The sequence below is a fragment of the Myotis myotis genome, unplaced genomic scaffold (assembly GCF_014108235.1).
Source record: "Myotis myotis isolate mMyoMyo1 unplaced genomic scaffold, mMyoMyo1.p scaffold_m19_p_12, whole genome shotgun sequence".
NCBI lineage: Eukaryota > Metazoa > Chordata > Mammalia > Chiroptera > Vespertilionidae > Myotis > Myotis myotis.
This window is the reverse complement of record NW_023416316.1, coordinates 21,321,268-21,343,012: the sequence shown is the minus strand read 5'-3', so window position 1 is coordinate 21,343,012 and position 21,745 is coordinate 21,321,268. Positions and strand designations below refer to the sequence as shown.

The 21,745-nt window shown below is 34.1% G+C and overlaps 1 protein-coding gene across 3 annotated transcripts in view; it reads left to right on the top strand.

Moving 5' to 3' along the window:
• SMC2 (structural maintenance of chromosomes 2) overlaps window positions 1–21,745 on the top strand; it is a 53,745-nt gene that overhangs the window by 19,991 nt on the left and 12,009 nt on the right. For all 3 annotated transcript variants that reach the window (XM_036330163.1, XM_036330162.1, XM_036330164.1), the window contains 12 exons: window positions 1,942–2,175; window positions 3,553–3,712; window positions 4,202–4,319; window positions 4,881–5,019; window positions 5,508–5,627; window positions 7,939–8,143; window positions 10,000–10,135; window positions 12,677–12,801; window positions 13,863–14,056; window positions 15,105–15,248; window positions 18,861–19,055; window positions 21,400–21,600. In XM_036330163.1, the coding sequence (XP_036186056.1) occupies window positions 1,942–2,175; window positions 3,553–3,712; window positions 4,202–4,319; window positions 4,881–5,019; window positions 5,508–5,627; window positions 7,939–8,143; window positions 10,000–10,135; window positions 12,677–12,801; window positions 13,863–14,056; window positions 15,105–15,248; window positions 18,861–19,055; window positions 21,400–21,600 (1,971 nt within the window). The remainder of the gene's footprint in view (window positions 1–1,941; window positions 2,176–3,552; window positions 3,713–4,201; window positions 4,320–4,880; window positions 5,020–5,507; window positions 5,628–7,938; window positions 8,144–9,999; window positions 10,136–12,676; window positions 12,802–13,862; window positions 14,057–15,104; window positions 15,249–18,860; window positions 19,056–21,399; window positions 21,601–21,745) is intronic.

Sequence of the window (21,745 nt, the reverse complement as noted above, 5' to 3'; positions counted from 1 at the left end):
GATTACCATAAGCTGAGTGGAGAATAGGAAGAAGTATAGTATGAATTTGATGGGCTTGTGGTCCCTGTTAGACATCTAAATAGAGATGTTGAATCCAGGTTAGAAATACAAATCCAAGTACATATGTTGGCATGTCCCAAATTATTGACTCTTTCCCTGAATTCTAAACTCAGGGAAGCTAGATAAATTCTAGACTCATTAGTCTAGCTTCTTAATAGTTTTGCATGGGTGGCTAACAAAGTCTAAAACTTAACATATCCAAAATAAAATTCTTAAATTTACTCCGCCTACCCAAACCTGCCTATATTATTGAATTTTTCTCATACCGGTAAAGGACACCACTGGCAACCTAACGGTTCTGTCCAGAAATCATAGGGTCCTCCTGGATTTCTCCTTTTCTCTCAAATCCTACATCTAATCCATCAGCAAATTCTGTTGGCTTTAAAAGTATATCCGGAATACAGGCACTTTTCATCACCTCCATCACTGCTAACCTGGTATAAGCCATCACCTCCCATGAGGGATACTGCAATAGTGTCCTTACTAGTTGCCCCTCCTGCTCTATAGTCTGATCTGTACAAAAGCTAAAATACAAATTAGATCACATCATTCTTGTACTTAAAACCTTTAGTGGTTTCAAAGTTACAAGTATAATTAAATCCAAGTCTTTACCATGGTTTACAATACTATATGGTCTAACCCCTGGCTCCTTCTTACCACTTGCTCATTGCTCCAATTACAATTCCTCCTAGTATAGCATGGCCACTCCTTTTATTTCATTTAGGCTTCTGCTCAAATGTTACCACAAAAAGACCTCTTGTCATTCTTCTTAAAATAATAGCTCCCCCCCCCCATCACCTTCCATCCCTTTGCTTTGCTTTGTTTGCTTACTATGTCTTCCACCCTAACATATAGGCTTCCTGAGGAGTCTAAAACAATACATAGTTTTGTTTGGTACATAGTAAACATCTGGTAAATATTTATTCAATCATGAATTAAACAGGTGGGCCAAAATTTCTGATTTCTGGTCACTTTCATATAAACAGTATAGATATACATATTTTTTAGGGCTGGTATCTTGCATAAAAAGGTGTTAAGTAATGCTATCCCTACAATTATTTAATGCTTAAATTTTATGGCCCTTAATAGTTTATAAAAATAATCTTAAAAAAATTTAATTGATTTTTAAAGAGAGGGAGAGAGCTAAACATCGTTTTGTTATTCCATTTATTTATGCATTTATTGGATGATTCTTGTATATACCATGACCTTGGATCAAACCTACAACCTTTGGTGTACTGGGATGACGTTTTAGCCAACTGAACTACCAGGCCAGGGCCTAAAAATATTTTTATATACATGTTCTTAATCCTAAAATCTCTACTTTTAAAATTGGTGTAGGATGGCTATTATAATTATTTAGATTTAGAAACTGATTTTTAGTTTCTTCAAGTGGTTTAAATTTGCAATTATGTCAGCGCATTATCTCTCAGATTTGACTATAACATATGAAAGTATTTCTAGAAAGATAAGAAGCACATATTTACATCCCCAGTAGTGGGTGTGCAGGAGGCAGCTGATCAATGTTTCTCTCTCATCGATGTTTCTAACTCTCTATCCCGCTCCATCTCTCTTCCTCTCTGTAAAAAATCAATAAAATACATTTAAAAAAAAAGAAAAGGATCTGGCCTGGGAGACAAGAAGCCTACCTTTCATTAAAAAAAAAAAAAAAAAGGCAGCACATTTATCCTAAAAATAGAGCGAATTTCAAAATGAGAATAAAATGTTTAAATTATTTTATTTAAGGTGACATTATTTTCCTTGTAACCATGCCCACCTTCAAATTGCAGTGAAATTTGATGACATAAGTATACATATGTATTAGAAAATAGATGTTTCTCCTAAAATATAACACTTTTCAATCTGAAACTCTTCCTAAAGGATTCTAAAACTTTAGCAGCAAAGGAAAAAGAGGTTAAAAAGATAACAGATGGGCTGAACACCCTTCAAGAAGCAAGTAATAAAGACGCTGAAGCTTTGGCTGCTGCACAACAGCACTTTAATGCTGTTTCCGCTGGCCTGTCCAGTAACGAAGATGGAGCAGAAGCAACTCTTGCTGGTCAAATGATGGCCTGTAAAAATGACATAAGTAAAGCTCAGACAGAAGCCAAACAGGTAAATATAGACATTAAGCACTATGTGATTACTTTTTTTGTTTTCGAGAAGATGCTTCACATTTATGCTTTGTTAAAAAATAGTCAGATCAATGTCAAGGATCTTGTTTATTTTATTCTGCCACTTTATAGCATTTACTGTAATGAAATTCTAATATGTGGATTGCTAAATATTGATAGTTTAAAGATGCTTTAAAACCTAAAATGCCTTTATAGGTTAATTGAAATTGTTAGTGTAATAAAGGCTTTATTTTGTTTCCAGCACTATATGGAATATTTGCGGTAAGTCAATTATATATATTTTTTTGCTGTATTTATTGGCATCATTAACTTGAAGTACTAAGATTTAACAGGAACAGAAAAGTATCCTCTCCATTTCTATGCCCAACACATCTAGTTCTTAAAACCTTGGTTCTAAAACTTGACAACATACTCTTTGGAAGTATCTCCACTTCCCACCTACCCCCATTCTAGTCTTTGGTTTTCCTACTCTGATTTCATAATTTTCAAAGGCTTGTCAGTCTATTAGAATGGTTTTCAAATGTTTAGATAGTTGTACAACTCTTAAAGTCCTGTGAATATAAGACTTTTGATAGCAGAAAGAAAAAATGTATATATACACATTCTTTGTTTGTAATGGAAGACTCAGCTCTGAAAATATATACGGACATGTGTGTGTATTGTATATTAATCCAATTAAAGTTTTTCTATCACCTATTTGCCACTTTTTTATTCAACAAAGATGATCACAAAATATTTGTTAAAAATCAATAGCCAAAAAACTTTGAAACCCTCTCGGTTTTCCTATAAACTTATTTGTATTGGGACAAGCCCATCGTTATTCAGTTTTAGAGGGAGGATATACCCATATAGAGCTTAGAATACTACTTCATGGTTTTAAGGACTAGTGCTCAATTATATAAACTAGCATTTAAATTGCTGTCAATTTAGTTTCCCTTTTTCTATGTAATGTTATTTCTCATTGCCCAGTATAGCTTCTCTTGTTAGATTGTACTAATGTATATTTGTGAGTGTTGTCTAAGTGGAAAGGAAGAGAACTAGAGTTAGGATTTTTAGCTTTCTGTTGTGTTCTTAATTTAACCAGCTAATGACAAGTATTCTTTGATATAATTTGAACTAATTCATTTCATATTTTATAATTATTAAAAATATGGATTTAAATTGCAAGTTATTTTATGGTTTATGTTAAACATATTAGTTTTTACTCTGAGTAGTTTTTTTGAGGAGAAAATGTTGGGAAATGATTGATCTGTTGGGATACTAATCCAAGTGGCCAACAGTTGCATTTTCAAGGCTGATTCTCTTAAACCAATCTGAACTATCTGCCTCAGATGGTCTGTTACATTTTTCTTTGCAGGCTCAGATGAAATTGAAGCATGCCCAACAAGAATTAAAGACTAAACAAGCTGAAGTTAAGAAGATGGATAGTGGCTACAGGAAGGATCAAGAAGCTTTAGAGGCTGTGAAGAAGCTTAAAGAAAAACTTGAAGCCGAAATAAAAAAGCTAAATTATGAAGGTTTGCCTTTAAAGACATACTATTAAATCATTAGGAGATAGTGGTGGTTGGTGAAACTAACTTAAAAAAATAGCAAGTAGGAAAAATTTTTATCCTATTAATGAGTATTAGTATAAGAAATGTTTACAAATATAGTCTCAAAAATATCTAACTACAACATAGTGCTTAAAATTTTTGAAGATTCACCAAGAATTTCCTGCTCCAATCACTCTGACCTGACACTTAAACTCAGAAATGTCATTTGTATATTTCTACTTCAGTAGGCATTCAATTCATTTGTTATTTTTTGGAATAGAAATTGTATTGTCAGAAATGTCTACTTAACACAATAGAAATTTGAATGTTAAGCATGCTTTTTATTTAATACTTATCATAAATTTGTATTTTGCTTCTAGAAATGCTTTGGAAATAGAGGTTACAAATATTTTCCTTAAAACAGAATATTTATTTTAAGACTTGGTTTTAATTTACTTATGATTTACTGTTTAGAAAACAAGGAGGAAAGCCTTCTGGAAAAGCGCAGGCAGCTGTCACGTGATATCAGTAGATTGAAAGAAACATATGAAGCTCTCTTGGCCAGATTTCCCAATCTTCAATTTGCCTACAGGTATGAGATTTAAATCTTGAATTTTAACATAGTAATAACCAAGATCTCTTTTTATTTTGGCTGGAAGGCAGTCTTAAAATTTCATGAACATTAAGATTTTTGTATGAAAATTATTGTGAACTGCTTTACGTTAATTGCAGTGTTTCAGGTGTGGGCAGGGGAAATTCTTGTGAGATTTAATGGCTGTGAATGCCACCTATCTTAAAACCAAAATGAGAGGAATTTAATCTCAATCCAAAGTTTCTTTAAAGGTTTTCTATCATTAATGATAAATATCTATATTAACATTTTACAGTTTGCTTTCCTCATGGGATTTTTTTCATAGAATGCTATGGTAATTATGTATTACAAAGATTAGAAAGTCAAAGTTATTTTTGTTACATTGAAACAATAGCTGGGTAGTCATCTGGGACATTTTCAAGTTTTTGTTTTGTTAAATCTATATGATTCTTCTGTCAGTTTAATGTGTTGTCGAAAAGAGCTCCTGAGTATTACTATACATATATAATTTTTTTCTATTTTCTTATCTAAGATTGACTTTTGTCAACTTTTCCATTTTAGGGATCCAGAGAAGAACTGGAATAGAAATTGTGTGAAAGGACTTGTAGCTTCTTTGATTAGTGTGAAAGATACTTCTGCAACCACAGCTTTAGAATTGGTGGCTGGGGAACGACTCTACAATGTTGTAGTAGACACAGAGGTAAATTGATTTTAATAAAGGAAATTTGTAATTGCTGTTCAGCTTGATAATGATATGCTGCTAGAAGATTTGGGTACTTCTTTGGTGTTGTAAGCTTCTTCCAAAGTTGCTTATTTTTACAAGTTAAAACTTTTCAGTTAATGACATTTTTACTATATTATTATATTTGATTAGAGGCCCAATGCACGAAAATAGTGCAAGGGGCTTGGCCCTCGCAGCCCCAGCAGCCTCGGGTCATTCTGCTGTTCAGTGTAATGAGCATATTAGCTCTTTATTATATAGGATTTAGCTGTATTTCAGAGGAAGTCTCAAGCTCACTCAGGAATCCAGAATGTATATTATCAGCCTTAGACTTTTAATTGTTCAGGATAGTAGGCACTAAATATTTATTTGATTATGGATTCCTAAATGTGCACTCTCCATTCAAATGTTTTCTGTTATCATTAATAATATACATGTATTTTTATTTCACATGCACTGTGTTTTAGGTTACTGGAAAAAAGCTACTAGAAAAGGGGGAATTGAAGCGTCGATACACTATAATTCCACTCAATAAAATTTCAGCCACATGTATTGCTCCAGAAACCCTGAGGGTCGCTCAGAATCTTGTAAGTCTTACATGTTTTATCTCTATTTTTAAAATTAGAGAACATTAATTTTGGGGGACTTAATCATATGCAGAACTGCAAAATTTTTTTGCTACCATGATTTAAAAATTAAGATAAAAAAATATAGTTGGTGTTTCAAAGTTGTAGTATTAGAATCTCTTTAACCCTTAAGTCAAGTTACATAACTATCAGGTGATAGTAAAAACAGTACTCTCCCCATTAAAAAAGGACCCTACATAAGGCCTTGTTCCTATAAGATTATAATGGAGCTCAAAAATTTTTAAGGATTAGTGAAGTCCTAGCCTTAGTAATGTCATAGCACATATTACACAAGTACCTAACCCCTTGTGTTACAGTTGCCTACAGTATTTCATACAGTAACATGCTGAACAGGTTTGCAGCCTAGAAGCTGTAGGGCAACAATTTGTTACTCTTAAATAGTCTATTTGGTATAAAAATATTTTAGGGTTGTTAAGAAAGTAGAAGTTACCCTTTGTAAAAGATATTTTCATTTGTAAGGGTGAAGAGGGGAGTGACACCTTACCTCTAGAAACTCATATCAGTGTAGAAGACAAGGAATTAAATCTACATAGCAAACTTACCTTTGTTTACTGTGCTTTTTCTGGTAACTTACTCTCCCCACCCCAACATCTTTTGCCTTGCACTGAAGATGGTATTTAAGGTAAGATGGTAAAAATGCTGGCTTCAGCTGTTTTGAGGAGTCAGTTTCCAGGTCTCTTCCATGTAAACAGGAGGTATATATGTTATTAAACTTTTGTTTCATAGGGATGTCTCGGCCAAGAACCAGAAAAGTGAAGGGAAAACTGTTTTTCCTCCCCTACAGATCAATAGGCTAGTTGTGTAGTAGGCTCAACCATCTAGGTTTGTGTTAAGTACACTCTATGACAGTGGTCGCCACCGGTTGGCGACTGCTGCCTATGATGTTTGCACAATAAAGAAATCGCCAAACAATGCATTCTTAGAACATATCCCCATCATTAAGTGGCTCTTGATTGTATTGAATTTCTGTTTTCTGAATAATTAGAATTACAGTTTATTAATACCAGAATTCTTCAGTTTTTTTCATGCTAGGCACATGTAAACTGTCCACAGCAAGACCGTATATGGAAGGTGTCTGTTGATCTTGCAGAGATGCTTCTCTGTTAGAGTTCTTCTAAGTGCCTTTCAATCTGTGGATATACAAAACACATGGCAGAGATATTCAGTCAGCTGTTGAGAAGTAGTAGCTAACTCCTACCCCTGGTATGACTACTAGTAAAATAGCAGATGAGGATAAGAAAGTTCATTTAAATGGCTATTAACGACTGTATAACATTCAGCAGCAGAATCAGCTTATTGAGTAGTTATTTCAAGTGCAGGAGTTGAAAAGACTGAAACCTCGCAGTGCATTTGTAATTAAGATATTAAATGGATATTCAGTATATTTGCTGAAATTTTGAGAAGTCTTCAATTAAAATTACTTCAAAGTACAATTGTGTTGATCTATACACTGTCAGGGGATGGAGATGAGTGCATAGTAATCGAAAGGTGGTATTTTGGGTTAGTACTTCCTTTACTTTGAAGGCTTTGAAAGTTATTTCAACCTTAGGTCCAGTTCCAGTGTCAGAAGTAAATTGGGATTTCAAGTAACAGTAAAAATACAGCTAAATCCTTTAGCCAGATGTGTTTAATGTAGCTGCTACGTCACGGTACAATTCTGAATATGTGTTACATAGAGCCTCCTTTATTTTGACTTCTGCTGCTGCTAAGCTTCATAAAGAATGCTTAGTTGTTCTAAAAGACGGGCAGAGATGGACACTGTAAATAAAGTCTGACAAGACACACTTGTATCAAAATAAAGGACAGGGATTTAAAAAAATTTTTTTACTCAATTATTGTGTTTTTATTTCGGTGGCTGCCCTAGCATATTTAATTTAAATGAAAAAGCATTCACTGTGGAACCACCATATTACTAATAATTGAAACAAAACATTTTATGTCAAAACGTTGGTCCAGCATTGCTATACTTTAATTAAGAAAGTCTGTTCGAATAGTCCAGTGTGGATTTAGAAACTTCATAGCGGCCCCTCCTTGCTGGAAACTCTCAATAGGTCTTTCAGGGTTTAAATTTGGGAAAAAAAAATTTTTCCTAAATGAAACTCTTGAGATTTCCATAGCATTTTAGAAAGTTCTAAAGGAATTATTTTGCTAGATAAGTATTACCTAAATTTCTATTGTAGCAATTCTTACTATTTTATAAAATAATTTTGAAAGGAAAGGAGTAGTAAGTACACATCTGTTTTCCCCACAGGTTGGCCCTAACAATGTTCATGTGGCTCTTTCCCTGGTTGAATACAAACCGGAACTTCAGAAAGCAATGGAATTTGTCTTTGGAACAACATTTGTTTGTGACAATATGGATAATGCAAAAAAAGTAGCCTTTGATAAAAGGATAATGACTAGAACTGTAACTCGAGGAGGTGAGGTATTTGATCCTCACGGGACACTGAGTGGAGGTAGGTATTATATCATTTGTCCTCATAATTCTATGTGGTAAATAGGGTGGGACCTTTTATTATCTTTAACAGAAAATAGTAGGGTTGGAATGACTTAATCCAGAGTTTTATTACTAGTCTAGAAATTGGGTTCTCCTTTGAATACCTACCACATGACAGGTATTTAATAATATTGAGAGATTACATGATGTCATAGTCCTCAATGAGCTCTAGTCTAAGCATCAATCCTAGCTTTTTTTATTCATCTCAAGTAAAACTATTACTGTTTATTTTCTTTTGCTTTTTGCCCTATCAGAATATTCTAGTCACTGGGAAATGAAGTCTTTTTCCCCCCCAGTATATTTGTAGCTTAACCACTCATTTCTCCTTCATCAAACATGTTAACTTCTACTTTGTGTATATGCCACTGCTCCTGTCAAAATAAAATTAAATTTGCCCTGGAGATGGTACTTTTTTTAATGCTTTAAGAAAGGAATTCTTAGATAATGACCATATGCTTCTTGTTTTAATGTTTACCACATTGAGTTTACAGATCTGTATCAAGTGATCTCATAATATCAAACACTGAATAATACTTACTGTGTACTAGGCAGTGTTGTAAGATTGTGCTGTCCAAAATAGGAACTGTTAGCCACATGTGGCTCTTTAAATTTAAATAATCAATTAAAATTAATTTCCTCACTCGCACAAGTCACATTCTCAGGGCTCAGTAACCATAAATGGTTAATTAATGGGTAACTGGAAAATGCAGGTAGAGAACATCTCTATCACGCTATAAAAGCATATTCTAAGGGCTTTAAATAATTAACTCTTTTAATCCTTATAGCAGCTATGAGGTAAGCATATCACAATCATCTCTCATATACAATTGTAGAAAGTAAGGTACAGAGTTGTTAAATAACTTACTGATAAGTGGCAAAACTCAGAATTTGAACTCTAATAATTAGAGTTCGTGCTTTTAGCCAAACCAAGAGGTAACACCTCTTACATATTAGATAACAATTTCTTTCTAGGCCAAGAAGACAAGAGTCAACAAAATGAATCCGATGATCAAATTCCCTGGTACACAATAAGATGACTAGTAGTTACAATGGGAAGACAGACCAAATATTTTTAAATATCTAAAATAGAAGAAACTAGATTTCATTGATTTGTATGTTCTTAAAATTCCTTCCAAAGGGATGGCAAATGTGTAACCCCATATCATATTAACAAAATGCTCATAATGGCATTGCTAATTAACCTTTGTATTTTATCAAACTTACAGAGTTTTCTTGCCAATATAACCTCAGCCTGTCAATGCCAGACAAATACAGTTGTTTATAAAGTGAAACCAATTCTCTCTGCTATATCAGAGCCCGGACAAGGTTATGGTATAACAAACAGCCCCCAAATCTCAGTGGCTTACAAGTGTTTTTTTGTTTGTTTTGTTTTCATGATTATGCTACAATAACTGTAGGTCAGTTGTCTCTGCCCCATGCTAATCTCATTCTGGAACCCAGGCTGAAGGAGAAATGGGCGAGGGGGAAAATGTGGTGATTTAGGTGCTGTCATTTAAGGCCCACTTTCAGAAGAGGCACATTTACCATTTTGTTGACCAAATCAAATTACATGCCTAACCCCGATCTTTATGAGTAGGCAGGGACAGTGATTAGCTTGAACAAATAATCCACCACATCTTATTAGAAGTACTTACTAAGTATGTATGTTGTAAGCTTTAAATGAAGTAAATTCTATAATTTCATAAGCTCATTCTAAAGGATTGCATATGGAATCATTTCAAGTATAATTCTCTTAGAAAACTTCTTATTTACTAAGTATGTGATAACTTATTGTACAATTTCAATTTCTATCAGGTGCTCGATCCCAGGCGGCTTCAATTTTAACCAAGTTTCAGGAGCTCAAAGATGTCCAAGATAAGCTGAGAATCAAGGAGAATGAACTACAGGCTCTAGAAGAGGAATTAGCAGGTCTTAAAAACACTGCTGAAAAGTAAGACCTATTGAATTAAGCTACATATATTTATATATATTCTTTTTGGTCAAAGATTTTGCATGGTAGAAAAGGAAAGAAAATATACCTTTATTTGAAGAAATGCAACTTTGTCTTTTTTTCAGACTGTCCTTGGTTTTTTTTTTTTAGTTGAATAAATTGTTTGTTATGCAGGTTTTCTAATAAAAAAATGTCTTTGTTATAAGAAATTAATTAAACAGAAGGAAAAATTAACCAAATATTCTCCTTTCCCTTTGAGATGTACTCTGGAGGTTGATAGCAGATACTTGGTCCTTGATTTGAATGAAATGATACAGTTTAGCATTGATCAGGTGTCTGCACTGACTTTAGCAGCATTATGGCTGAACTATAGCTATTGAAAATTATTAGGTTGCGTACGGAGGAAGTAAGTTCATGTCAGAAAGTCACTGCTAAAATTAAAGTGTCCTTACATGTTTCTTCTGTCGGTGTAGATTATAGGTATGTATGTTAACCTTTCAATATTACTTCTGTTTATGTATGGTACAAGGTATATGCATGTTATAATATTTTCAAAATTGGGATCATGGTGTTTAATGTAACCTCTTTTTGTAACTTAACATTACTCACTTTTGAGTGCCTCTTCCTATGTGCCAAATACCCTTATTGGAGCTGGAATATAGTGATGAATCAAACAGATAAATCTCTTCCTTCATCGTGTGTGTGTGTGTGTATGTATGTATGTGTATATATATATGTATGTGTGTGTGTATGTATATATATATATATATATATATATATATATATATATATATATATATATAGAAACAAACACTAAAGAAGGTTAAATGGGTAAAGTGTGTTAGAGAAATGCTAAGTTCTAAGGAGAAAAAAGGACAACAGGAAAGGAGATATTGAGTTGTCCAGGGCAAACAGGTGCTGAAATTACATATTTGGTGTTCAGGGAAAGCATCGCTTAGAAGGTGGCTGTTGAATGATGGAGTGAACTCCACGTGTGGTTATTCTGGAGAAGAGTCCTTACTTGCTTTGAAAGGCTTCAGTAGTATAAACACTACAACTTACAAAGTACATTATATGAAAGTGTAATTTTTTTCCAGTCCCTCTGAAGCTGGCAATTGGCAACTGAGATAAAATTAAAATCAAACATTTTATTTAGAATTCATAACGCTGAATAAAGGTTTTTTAAAGATCTACATAAACTTAGAAATGAAATTTGTAGCATTCATTTAAAATTATCAAAGCTTAGAATGGTAACAAGATATTTAGGATACTATGTATATTGAAGAAATTGTTATAATCAGTCAACATGGTCATTCCAAGATACAGTATATCAGAATGCCCACTTTCAAACATCATATACATGTTTAGCCTGCATTTTACCTTCAGTAACATAAATTAACCATAAAGTGACTGAACTTTTTCTGTGAGAAAAATGCAACAAGATTTTCCTGAGCTCTGTGTGGAAGCTCTGGCATGGCAGTGAGTTTGTGCTCACATTTGGCTTAGAACTGTTAACTTTGTTCAGCAGTATTGGATCATTTGCAGAATTGTCCTATAGATTTGTAGCATTGGGGTTAAGGAAACGAAGTAGATTTTGAAAAATATGAGAATGGAAGGGTCAAGTAAAGCTATTCTTTCATAGACCATATCAGGAACATAGCCTTTTTTTTTTTTTTTAATTGATGTCAAGCAGTTTGAGGCTAGATACACATAGAAGTATTTGTTTTATACTTTTTCCTCAAATTTCATGATTTTTCTAATTACTTGAAATTTAACTGTAGCTGAATTAGCTACATACTTTCTAAAGAAATAACTAAATAGCCAGAACTGGGGTAGATCACAGGGTTTGCAAGGAAAATGAATTGCAAATGTTTACTCTGTGCTGTGCACTTTTAAACTATGTCTCGTTAGAAAATGTAGGGAACATTTTTTTTTTAACATTTGAAAATGGAGATTACTAGATAATCAAATTTTAAAAAATTTTAAATTTGTGTGTAAATATGCACTGAGTGGCCAAATTATTGTGACCACCCCATCCGTACTTCATTGACACTTCCAAAAATACTGAATATTGAAAACTTCTTAAGCAAATACTCTCAAGGTTTTATTATTATTATTTGCATAACTAATTCACTTCATTGTACTGATGGGGTAGTCATAATAATCTGGCCACTCAGTGTATAGTATTAATCTGGTGTGTTGGTTTTTTTTGTGGAGTTTTTCCTTTCGGTAAGGATTAGTAGGAAGGGTTATTTTTAAGGAAGCCCTATTTCATTCAAAGATGATTTTTATTGTTTTCTAAAAATAGAAGTATTGCTGTAAATAATTATCGGTCTTGGTCATTTCGAGTTGTTAACCTCCAATGACCAAATCAACCTTGAATTTAATTGATGCCTCAAAACTATTCTTGTAACCAGTGGTATCTTATATTGTTTATATTTAGTATGTGAGTTTATTTTAGGGAAAAGCCTGTAGTTTGGATGCATGTCTCAAACATCAGAAAAATTATGTTCATTTGGTACAAACATCTCTTTTTCTAAGGTATCGCAAACTAAAACAGCAGTGGGAGATGAAAACCGAGGAGGCAGATTTATTACAAACCAAGCTCCAGCAAAGTTCATATCACAAGCAACAAGAAGAATTAGATGCTCTTAAAAAAACCATTGGTAAGATGAGGAACTGTACCTAATGTGTTTCTGATAACCATACTTGAGGTATTTAGAGCTTATCTTTATTATGTAGTTATTTGAATTATCTTTAAAACTTATTTTAATTATTACATGTTATGATTACTATATTGCCAAATTCTGCCCATTTGTAGAAGTACACATTTGCACTAGTGGCATATGAAAGTCCTCATTTCTCCAAATCCATTCCTGTTCAGACTTTTAAAATTTTCCAGGTTCTATCAGTGTGTAATTTGTGAGAGTAACATACTCATTCTATCTTACTTTATTCTTTCTTCTTAAATTTAGAGACAATATTTTTACTATGCTTATCCTAGACATGTTTTCACAGTATTTCTCTTGAATCAAAATAAGTGAGCAATGAACACAAAGTAAGCTTGTTTATAGAATTAAGTCTAAGCTTTCTGGCCATTATAATAAAGGAAAAATATTATAGTTATTCTCTCTGTTCTGGTTTTAGGAAGCACACAGATATTAAAAAGATCATAGACCATCTTTTTATTTTTTTATTTTTATTTATTTATTTATTTTTTTATATTTTATTGATTTTTTACAGAGAGGAAGGGAGAGAGATAGAGAGTTAGAAACATCGATGAGAGAGAAACATCGATCAGCTGCCTTCTGCACATCTCCCACTGGGGATGTGCCTGCAACCCAGGTACATGCCCTCGACCGGAATCGAACCTGGGACCTTTCAGTCCGCAGGCCGACGCTCTATCCACTGAGCCAAACCGGCTTCGGCATAGACCATCTTTTTAATATAAGTTATAGGTTAGGGTTTATTAATTTCATATGATTGGAAATAATTTCATTATAGATCTCCAGATAGTTCAAGTATGGCTCTTATGCAGGATCTGTGTTTCAACATACCATTTCTAGAATAAGGTTGGAATAGTTTTGTTTTGTTTTGTTTTTTAACTTCTAGCCTCTAACTTTCCAGACCATTTTTTCTATTAAAAGTTGAATTTGTAAGCCATTATCTATAACTGTTAATAGTTGAAGTACCTCAGTTAGCCACATTTGCCTACTTTATTAAACAGAGGAAAGTGAGGAGACCTTAAAAAACACCAAAGAAATTCAAAGAAAAGCAGAAGAAAAATATGAAGTATTAGAGAATAAAATGAAAAATGCAGAAGCTGAAAGAGAGAAAGAGCTGAAAGATGCTCAGAAAAAACTTGATTGTGCCAAAACAAAAGCGGATGCTTCCAGCAAGAAAATGAAAGAAAAACAACAGGTAATAACCTTTGTTGAAATAGAACCAATCTTTTAACATCAACACAGAGCTAAAGGTGGTAGAGCACCAGCAGTTGGCCTTATTTTTCAGTATTCATCACAGAATTTAAAAACAAAGAGTACTTTTTTAGGAAATATATTTTGTTATGTCATATCAGATTCAGTATTTATTTTGTTGATCATTTATGTGAATGTATACTGTGAAAGAATGATGTAGGACAAAGCATGCTGTATTTATGGAATGCCATTCGATTGTAGGTTGGTGATATTTGATTATATCTTTTGGATAGTACCAAAGCTGGGAATTAAACCTAGATTTTTTTTCTGACTCCAGTGTCTATGTTCTGAATCACTGTTCCATAAAATTTTACTTTTCTTCATAGTTATTTTTTTAACTCATGCTTTTGTCATTAAATAGCTGCATAAATTATTTTCTAATGATAAGAAAGGCTATAATAGGAAAGAAGAAAATAGAGAAACTAGTTTTTTTACATTGTTTAGAAAAGGCCTTTACCTGTACTTAATGTATCTGTTATGTAGGATTCGATATTGTTTTCCCCTATAGGAGTAAAAGGAAAATAGTTCATGCAAAGTTCCTTGAACTGGTAAAAAAATGACAAATGTATGTGCAATATTTAAGTATAGGAGAGTAAATTTTATTTTCCCTCCCTTCTTCTGGTGAAGCAGTTTAGATATGTTTTAGGTCAGTGATGGCGAACCTTTTGAGCTCGGTGTGTCAGCATTTTGAAAAACCCTAACTTAACTCTGGTGCCGTGTCACATATAGAAGTTTTTTGATATTTGCAACCATAGTAAAACAAAGACATATTTTTGATATTTATTTTATATATTTAAATGCCATTTAACAAAGAAAAATCAACCAAGAAAATGAGTTTGCGTGTCACCTCTGACACGCATGTCATAGGTTCGCCATCACTGTTTAGGTAGTTAAGCAATTAAGCTGTTGGTCTTACTTGCATGAGAGTCTTACTAATTTTGTTGATATGTAGTATTTACTTTTCAGTAGTTAATGCCCTGTGTTTCTTATAGGAAGTTGAAGCTATCACTCTGGAACTAGAAGAGCTCAAGAGAGAGCATGCATCCTGTGAACAACAGCTTGAAGCTGTAAATGAAGCCATCAAATCCTATGAAGGTCAGATTGAAGTGATGGCAGCTGAGGTGGCTAAAAGTAAGGTAAGGTTTATTTACCATATTGAAGAAATTGCAAATATTAATCTACTTATATAACATTGGCTAGAAGACATTTAATTAACTTTAGAGGTCTCAATCTCTTCACTCAAAAATAACTACTGATCCAGAAAGAGTCCTGAAATAATGTTACTAATTATTTTAGTCCAGGTTTATTCAGATAACAAAAACTACACAGTAATTTGAATGGGTAACTTTTAAATTAAGAACATTATTAACAGTAATAGGAATTTGGAATGATGTGGGATCACTAAGGGGTTTAGAGAACTCTGAAAATAGGAACAGCAGATAAGGGAACAGCTATTACCTGTAGGGCTGAAGCAGTGTCCCCATGGACGAAATAAATCTGGAAAGAGCCCCATTCCACTGCAGGGCTGAGAACCAGATGTAGTTGGAGAAGACCTGACTGTGGCCCACTGGTGAGGTTTGGAGAGCCAGGGAAAGCCCTCTGTAGGAAAGTGCTGTGTGGGCGGCGCTTGCTAAGAAATAGCTTTCTGTGATGCCAGGGGAGACTGGCTGTGGGGAGGCGCCTAGCCTGTGAACATGCTGAGAAGCCCCCTCACTGCCATGAAGCTTGTCCTTGAGAAAAGCACACCAGACAGTAAAGCCCCTTCCTTCTACACCAGCCGTGGGCAAACTACGGCCCGGGGCCGGATCCGGCCCGTTTGAAATGAATAAAACTAAAAAAAAAAAAAAGAACGTATCCTTTTATGTAATGATGTTTACTTTGAATTTATATTAGTTCACACAAACACTCCATCCATGCTTTTGTTCCGGACCTGCGGTCCAGTTTAAGAACCCATTGTGGCCCTCGAGTCAAAAAGTTTGCCCACCCCTGTTCTACACAGTGTCCGCACAGCATCCTTTCCTGATGAGGCATAATATTGTAGCTGGCGAGGGAGACTTCATGATAGCAGAAGCAGGCAGTGGATTTGGAGTCAAGGGGGTTTCTTAGGGTATGTCTTTATTATTAGAGATTGCCCCTCCTGAATATTGGATACCCTCTTGTCCCTTTTTGTGATTTTGACTTTGAATTCTGTTGTTTTATGTTAATAAGTTATAATTGACATTAGTTTCAGGTGTAGAATATAATGATTAATATTTGTATATATTGCAAAATGATCATCAAAGTAAGTCTAGTCAACATCTGTCACCACACAGTTATATTTTTCATGTGATGAGAACTTTTAACTTATTCTCTTAGCAACTTTTAATTATGCATTAACTAGTAACCACGCTGTTCAGTGTATGTACTTTCATTTTTGTGATATAAGAAATGAAGTTTTCTGTCATGTTGCTATCAGTACTGTTTTTGTAAATAGTATGTTATTGATTTTCATGTTAACAAAATGTACACAGCTTAACAGGAGTTCCATTCATTTACCTACATTGTGGTAAAAGAATGTTTTTGCCTTGCTTCTACTTCTACATCTTCCCCTTGAAACGACTTTTAATTATTGTATTATCCTGTATTTTGAAAAGTAGGTCTTTCCTCTTGATTCTGTTCCTGTTTAAATTCGTTTTTTGTTGTTGTTTATAAGGGATAGAAATGCTTCTCAGCTTTGTAGTTTATAATTAAGTTTTCTATAGTTTCTATTATGTCTCCAAAGGAAATTTTTTTAAAACATTGTTTCCTTTGATTCATCTTTTAATCTCATTCCTTCATATTTTCTGTCTTTCATGAATATCATGGTGTAGAATTTTTAAAAATTAGACACTCCTTCCTTCATCTAAATAAAGTCAAAGCATGTACCTCTTTCTATAAAGAGGGTATCCATTTCTCTTTATGGAAAACTATAAAATGGGTCACTTAGTTTTTAAAGGTTGTTCTTTCAGACTTTACATTCTAAATTGTTTTCCTTTGCTGGTAAGAGGTGTCAAGGACATTCTAGGGAGTTAAGAAAAAAAACTGCCTAAAACTAATTAGCTTAAAACAAATAACACTAAAATTTTGTTTCTGCTCAACCTTAAGTGACAGATTTCCTGTTTTTCCCTACCATTATAAAAACGATTATTTAAAAGATTAAGCATTGCACTGCAGGTGTGACTGATTTAATGTTTAGGCAGTCTTCTTCATAAACATGTTTTTGTCAGATACAGCATTAGTTAGATTCAGCATAAACTTGTCTGTTTTCCTTTGGTTAATATCACCAGAGTATTTTTATTATTTTTTTAAACCTTTTAAAAAGCTAAAATGTCTTTGGGTCTTTTTAGATCAGCGATTTTCGACCTTTTTCATCTCATGGCACAAATAAATGAATTACTAAAATTCTGTGGCACACCAAAAAGTATGTATATTTTTTGCAGATCTGACCAAAAAATGGGTAAAATTTGTATTGATATACAACAGACGGCTATTGTTGTGTTGGCTATTGTCATTTTTTTATTTAACAATCTAAGGGAAAAAGGTCAGGTATTGCTTGTTTTAAAAATACTATGAGTTGCCGAACCGGTTTGGCTCAGTGGATAGAGCGTCGGCCGGCCTGCAGACTGAAGGGTCCCAGGTTCGATTCCCGTCAAGGGCATGTACCTTGGTTGCGGGCACATCCCCAGTAGGGGGCGTGCAGGAGGCAGCTGATCGATCTCTCTCATCGATGTTTCTAGCTCTCTATCCCTCTTCCTTCTTCTCTGTAAAAAATCAATAAAATATATTTTAAAAAAAAAATACTATGGGCACGCTGGTTTAGATAAATGCCATGATTTATCTTCCTTCTGCAAAAGCATTTTGGGCATATTCAGTAACCTAATCATAATGTCAAGTATTCTTTATTGTTCAAAATTACATTGTTTCCTTATGAGCATGCTTAAAAAAATTATTACATTCACTTTTAATCAGGTTGTTCTTCCTGAGTCTTTTAGAGAGCAGGTTGTCCTATTTGTTTTCCATCACCCAAATACAAGTTGACCTAGGTTTTTTTGTCTGTAGGTATTTGTGTGAGTTAAGATCTACGGAGAAGCATTGGTGGTAGACTAAATTCCAGGTGTAATGACCACTTTGAGGTTGGGGGATAGAAGTCAGACCAGGAAGTTTTCCTTTGTGCCACAGATCTAGTTCTTCAAAAAAGTTCCTTTTTCTTCCATTTCCCTGTTTTGACCCCTGTTCTAGAACCAAACAGTGACCTTCCGTTGTTACTGATAAAGGTAATGTGGCTTACATCTACAGAAGGGAAAATGAACAGATCCCAGCCTACCTTATTTCTACCCTTGTTTTTTGCTCCTCCTGATAAGTGTCATTTGGGAGTTTATCAGATTACCTTATTAACTACCCAGAATTGCTACTTTTTCGAGAAATCTCACTGGTCAGATTCCAATAGTCTCTCCTGGCCCCAATTAATGCTAACTACATTATATTCAGCAAAAACTTTGTTGCCTCCAGCATAATCACTGCATCTCATCTCTTTTTTTTCCTAGTGGAAATCGCAGTTTTCTATGTATAAGTTTTATTAGTCATTTTAATGGGATATAATATATAGAGGGTATGTGACTACTGCCTGTAGTCACATTGCTATCTTACCCAGAAGGCTGTTAGATGATCTTTTAGTGAACTAAAAATATCTCCTATATCCTTGCTATATATCGTCTAATTATTGGTTTCAGGAATCATTAAATAAAGCTCAAGAAGAGATGACCAAGCAAAAAGAAGTGATAACAGCCCAGGACAATGTAATTAAAGCTAAATATGCAGAAGTGGCAAAGCATAAGGAACAAAACAATGAGTCTCAGCTTAAAATTAAGGAACTGGACCACAACATCAGCAAACATAAACGGGAAGCTGAAGATGCTGCTGCAAAGGTATGTTTGTATTCATTATTACCCTTAGTCATATTTTTGCTTCTGGGTTATTGAGATATTCCAATAAACTTCTGGATGAAGAACTAAGTATAAATGGCAGAACTACTGTGTAACATAATTTTGAAGCTTTAAAACTACGTTAACTGCTCAGCGATGTGCATTTTTACCAATGGCACAAATGTTTTTATATTTAATTCCAGGTATTCATACCAATCTACAAGGTGTTTTTACCACATATTTAATGGTCTCCCATACAAATGACTGGTTTTTCCTCCCCAGTATTCATAGAACTATTACTAATGTGTTGGTAGTAATAATACATATTCTTTACCTTATTTCACATTGGATTTAAAGACTCACAGAAATGTACATACAGGCAACTTCTGAACTTAATTGGCTTCTGGATGTCTTTCTAAGGATCAATATAATCAATTTTTGCATCCTCATCTGAAATCTGACGTTTTACCAAACAGTTGTCTTTTTTATATTATCTCGGGTTTAGGTTTGTTTGGTTTTTAATGTATTTTAATTGATATCGGATAGAGAGATAGGAACATCAGTAAGAGAATCATTGGTTGGCTGTACCCTGCATACCCCCTACTGTGGATCAAACCAACAGCCCATGCATGTGCCCTGACCAGGAATCAAACCCTGACATCCTGGTTCATAGGTCAACACTCAACCACTGAGCCACACCGGCTGGGCTATCTCAGGTTTTTTTGTTTTGTTTTTGGTCACTTAGTTTTAGGTATCCTAAGGAAAATACACGCTTTTGGAGAAATTCATTGCTTGGTTAATGGGCTGCATCCATTATTCTAAATAATTTACTTATTGAGTTTTCTTACGAGTATGTAACAGTTTGGTGCCTTTAAATTTTTTTTAGCATCATAAATGTACAACAGATTTAACTTCAAAAAGATCACAGTATACAAAACAGTCTCTCCACCCCCTGAAAGAGCCATATTTAGGTTAATTACTTGGTTTTAAAAAAGTTTTTTTTTTTTATTTAAATTCTTTATTCTTTAAAGTATTACATGAGTCTTGCCACGCCCCCGCCCCATTATTCCCATTTGCATGGAAAATATTTTTCCATCTCTATACTTTCAGTATATGTATATATGAATCTTTAGTTCTGAGGTAGGTCTCTTGTAGACAACATATACTTGAGTCATGTTTTCCTTTTTTTTTTTTTTTTTTTTTTTCAGTGGATCAGCATGGTTGGGTTCTCTTGCCTGGTTCTATTGCCAGGTTCTGTAGGTTCTCCAGCCAGGTTCAGTCACCAGGTTCTAGTCAGGTTCTCTTGCCATGTTCTATCCAGGTTCTGTCTCTAGGTTCTGTCTCCAGTTTCTGTCCAGTATCTTTTGCCATGTTCTCTCCAGCGAAGTTCTTCTGTCTCTAGGTTCTGTGTCTAGGTTCTGTCTAAAAAAGTTTTTTTATAGCCACATCATAATATCCTAATATTTTATTAGTATTGACTTCCCATTAGCCTTTTTGGTCATTAAAAACGCTAGTATTGGTGACTGGTAGGGAATTTTATTTACAGTTAAGGTGGTTAAGAAAGGTACCTGAAAGTGGAACTGCTGAAAAGTCAATGATCCTTTGAAATACATGGTTTATCAAATATTTATTACCAGCTAGTATCAGATGCTAGATAAAAGGATGAGCAACATGTACACAGAATGCCTTCATAGAGTTTATGTATCAGTAGGGAAGACAGCCTAGAGATGAAGATGAGACCATACCCAGGGAATTAAGAAAGAAACAAATTGATAAATATTATTCTGTTAGTCAAAACTAACCTTAAACACTACATTTTTCCATATGTTTTTATTGATTTCAGATAGAAAGAGAAAGGGAGAGAGAATCATTGATTGGCTGCCTCCTGCATGCCCCCTGACTGGGAATTGAATTGTGACCTCCTGGTTCATGTGTTGACACTCAACCACTGATTCCACACCAGTTGGGCTACAGGTGGTTGTTGTCTTTTTTTTTTTTGAAGCAATGATTGAATTTGGTAAAATCTAAGAAGCCTCATCTGATTTACATTTCATTCCAATGGAAATGTTTTACATACATATACATTATAAAAATTTCTGTGAGTTGGCTTTATTATCATGCTTAAGTAATAGATTATATTTTTTAAAAAAAACTTCCTAATTTCTTGGGCCTGGCTTCCAGGTAAAAATACTCATACTTATTATAGGTTGGTTCACTGTCAACAGTAAACCTCATTTTTTCAAGTGAGTCATTGTGGTGTTGTCCTCCAAAGTGTTTGATTTAAAATTAGTAAATATTTAAATGTAGCTTTATACACAATGATAGATCCTTCTCATCATGTGACTAGGTATCCAAAATGTTGAAAGATTATGACTGGATTAATGCAGAGAAACACCTCTTTGGACTACCCAATAGTGCCTATGATTTCAAAACTAATAACCCAAAAGAAGCTGGTCAGAGACTTCAGAAGTTGCAAGAAATGAAGGAAAAACTAGGAAGAAATGTCAACATGAGAGCTATGAATGTACTAACAGAAGCGGAAGAGCGGGTAAGTCATTTTCTTATGGCTGGCAATGTTAGAACATGAATAGCATTGTAGCCTCAATGGCTTTGTATAACCTCTGAGGTGGTTATTAGGGTCAAACTTTTGCTTCATGTCTTTGGTACTTGCTTTTTCCCTGGTTTCCTTTTTC